We start from the raw sequence: 3,698 nt of genomic DNA on the forward strand, positions 1-3,698 counted from the left end.
AAAAAGGTAGTATAGTGAAAAGTGACTCGAGATTCTGTGCTAAGAGACTCCCTCCACCCTCCCTTCTGCGCAAAGAAATATCTTTTTTTATTATTACAGCAATTTTGGGAGCTGGGCAGTGTGAGGAAGGTTTGGAAATCAAAAAGTAGGGATATGAATCACTGCGGTGGATAAAGGGACGGGGAGGCGAGGAGGGCACAGCCCCATCCCCACCGGGTCAGAGTGAATTTTGGAGCCCCGGGAATCAGCACTGCCAGGAGAGATTCGTTAGGAATGTGGAGGTGGCATCAGCCAGAGTTTAAAAAGTCTCCACGTCTCATCCACAGTATTATTTTAATCCAGACTTACTTTTTGATGGGGAAAAAATTAGGTTTCTGCAGTGAGTGCCTCTGCTGCTGAGGAGCCCGTGGTAACCAGCAGGTCGCTGTGTCCCCAGTTCGCAGCGCTGCCCTGCTGGAGCTGTTGACTTTTTCTCTTTTAAAGCCGAGAAGCTTCAGCCGATACAAATGGTCCTGCCGTGGGCATCGGCACTGTCTCCATGTAAAGCCTGTAAATAGCTCACGGGTATCCCGGCCATTTCCAGCGGCAGGAACGGCACCCTCGGTCACCCTCTGGCAGCAGTGGATTTAACTCCAGCTTCCTCAGATCCACTGCATGTGGTTTCTCTTCCTGTTCTACTTCTTTTAGAGGGGAGGAAAACCCGATTCCAGCTTGTGTTCTGGTCCAAAAAAAACTTTCTAGCATGTCAGCATACAAAACAACCATGAAAAAACCCACCTCACCGAAATACCAGCTCTTGCTGCCCAGCCAGGGGCATTTTTCTTGCTGCTTTGCCTTGATTTTGCCTTTTTTGCCGGGATATCCATCCCACAGCCAAGACCGGGGAAACCAGGAACTGGGTGCGGGTGCGCTTCAGCCACATTTCCCTCTGGCTCTGCCTTTCCCCTCGCTTGGCCGAGGTCCCCAAAGAGTTTCGCTAAGTGGGAAAAGCCTGAGCCAGCTGCAGGGCCGAGGTACGTGGTTCAGACAGCGGTGAAATAGCTGTCGGGGAGAGGCGAGGAGGAGATGCTGCTCCGCGGCTCTGGGGAGGGCAGCGGCAGCTCGGAGCAGCTCGGTTCTCTCCCAGCAGCCGCGCGAGGGCTTTTGAAGAGGTTCCTATTCAGCGTCCCCAGGAGAGCAGGGACTGCAGGCAGGGGCGAGAAGTTGCGTGATTCCTAAATTCATGCCCCGAGCCCCCACCCTGCAAAGAGTTTGCTGGGGGGTGCTGCTTCCCCCAGAGCTGAAACGCAGCTGCAAAGGGGGAGGTTTTGGGGTGGGAGAAAAACCTTCATCCTCTTTCTTTTCTTAAGAAAGCCCTTCATCCTCTTTTTGCAAGCAAAACCTAAGTCCCAGGATTTACATTTGGGACTGAAGGAAGGAGAGTCCTGGGCCCTGAGTTGCCCTTGCGTGGGGGTTTTGTGCCTGGGAAGGGTTTTCCTGCTCTATCCTACAGAGACAACTTCGCTGCTGCTGCCCGGGGTCATGCCAGGGCTGCTGCACTTCCTTCCTCTCCAGTCTGGACACAGGGCAGAGTTACGGGGATAAACCTCCCCAAATCTCCCCTCTGCGGGACGGCGAAGGGCAGAGTCGAGGTGACAGCAGTTTCGGGGACCACAGCTCCCTGGCAGAAGAGCAGGTCTCGGGTGGCAGCGCCTGGGGACAAGCGATTTCATTTGATTTTGGGTGGCTCTGAGGACATGTCCCCCACCCAGCAGCCCCTCGAGCAGCGAGGCACAGCCGCCATCCCCAGCAGTAGCCCCAAGACACAGATGTCCATGGAGAGCCATCCTGCTCCTCCAGAGCTTCCCAGCGGCTCCTCCAGCCTCCTTGGCCCCTCCACACCCCCACCCCCATGGGAAATAACTCAGCAGCTCCCTGCCCCACAGCAGAGGCGAAACTCCAGCCTCAGACAGTGTCCCCGCACCCCTGGGGACAGTCTGAGGACTGTCCATCAGCCAGAGCTTTGCCGTGCGATGCTCTTGCCACAAGATGGGGCCCGAAGATTGGGAATGCCAGCACGTCCCCAGGCACTGGGAGGGGATGGGAGCCCCAGAGACACTTGTCCGACCTTGACACGGCAAAGACCCCCGCTGGGAGACCCCTTGTGGCCTTTTTGGTGGCCTTTTGAGTGGCCAGGTGGTACTCAAGGAGATGGGCGGCTCCTCAGAGAGACAGGACTCAGAGCCGGGCAAGTTTTGCAGAGCAGAAGGGTTATCCTGAGCTTTCCAGCCCTCCTGAGACCCCAAAGTGACCACAGTTCAAGCAGGGAGTGATGCTGCTCTGCTGTGATTTGGGAGGTGCTCCCAGGTCCCCAGGCAGGTCTGTCCACAGCGGGACTGTGCCCCAAAAGTGCCATCAGATGGGGCAGCGTGTCCGGAACCAGCGGTGGAGAGGGGTCCCGGGGTGGAGCCACGGGGTAAGGAACCCAAGGCCAGGGCTGGAGAGGAGGGGACGTGGGGCTGTCACACTGGGCAGGTGGCAGGTCACCCCTCCAGCACTGGGGCTGCTTTTCCCCCTCTCTCCACGTCCTTTTTAGACAGTTGCATGAGCAGGCAGGCAGGCAATTTCTGGCTTCGAAGAGCACAGAAACATCTCTGATGGCTTCAGGCTGACCAGAGAGGAGCTGAAAGAAAATCCCTGCTTTAGAGCAGCTGGTGGTACACACGGTGAGTCCGTGGAGGTGGTAGCAAGGTGGGGAGGGCTGCATGGGGACTGCTATGAGATTGCCCCAGGCAGGGAGGTCCCCATGGCAGAAAACACCTCTCCTGCAGCAGGCACTTGTGTTTCAGCAACGGGACGGCCAAATCCTCCCCTCTGTGGAGGCTGCAGCTTTGCAAAGCACCTTGGGCATCCCATCTCCCAGCCAGCACCTCAAAATCAAGGGCTGGGGGGTTGAACCATGGAGGAGGAGGTCCAAAGACAGCTCATGCCCACCTGCCCTAACCGTTAGAAGGGATGGGATGACCTGGGAGGTGAAGCCAGGAGTGCGGATCCTGGGAGGGGAACCCAGGTCCATGGGATGCAGCAGGGTGGGGGGGGATGGTGCTCTGCCCCAGGCTCCATGGGAAGCTCATGCCCATCTCTGCCCTCCCCTTGCTCTTTCCACCGGGCAGGCCACCACAATGCCCCACACCAGGCTGCTGCTCCTCCTCGCCCTCCTCTGCGCAGCTGAGACCGGACGGGCTCTCCGCTTCTACAACGCTGCCTCCATCTTACGCTGCCTCAACACGGCCCTCACCGAAGCCCAGAAGAGCCACCCAGAGGAAAACGCCATCTTGGACAAGCGCGGCTTTGACTCTCCATCGCCAGAGGAGGCATCTGAGCTGGAGGAGGAGGAGGACGTGGTGGATGAAGAAGTGGGGAAAAGGACATTCCCGGGAGAAGGTCATTACAAATATGTCTCCCAGGCACAGGTGAAGGGGAAGACGTACCAAAACCGGGCCAAGAGCGACCGCCGCACCAAGGTCACCCTCTCCCTCGACGTCCCCACCAACATCATGAACATCCTCTTCAACATCGCCAAAGCCAAGAACTTGCGGGCAAAGGCTGCTGCCAACGCGCACCTCATGGCCCAAATCGGGCGGCGGAAGTGACCCCCCATGGGGCAGGGGGGACTCGGAGCAGGGCTGGGGCCACCACTGGCCCCCGCCTGCTGGCCA

General features: G+C 58.1%; 1 protein-coding gene across 1 annotated transcript; it reads left to right on the plus strand.

Annotated features, from left to right (window-relative positions):
* Window positions 1-3,159: 3,159 nt before the first annotated feature.
* UCN3 (urocortin 3) lies at window positions 3,160-3,659 on the plus strand. Its single transcript, XM_010141373.1, has one exon. The coding sequence runs from the start codon at window positions 3,162-3,164 to the stop codon at window positions 3,630-3,632; it is 471 nt and encodes a 156-aa protein (XP_010139675.1). The 5' UTR covers window positions 3,160-3,161; the 3' UTR covers window positions 3,633-3,659.
* The last annotated feature ends 39 nt before the right edge of the window (window positions 3,660-3,698 follow it).

Source organism: Buceros rhinoceros, unplaced genomic scaffold (assembly GCF_000710305.1).
Source record: "Buceros rhinoceros silvestris isolate BGI_N320 unplaced genomic scaffold, ASM71030v1 scaffold2518, whole genome shotgun sequence".
In the NCBI taxonomy this organism is placed as follows: Eukaryota; Metazoa; Chordata; class Aves; order Bucerotiformes; family Bucerotidae; genus Buceros; species Buceros rhinoceros.

Bases quoted from the DNA above. Each gene is read 5' to 3' on its own strand.
- UCN3 (XM_010141373.1), top strand. From the start codon at position 3,162: ATGCCCCACACCAGGCTGCTGCTCCTCCTCGCCCTCCTCTGCGCAGCT.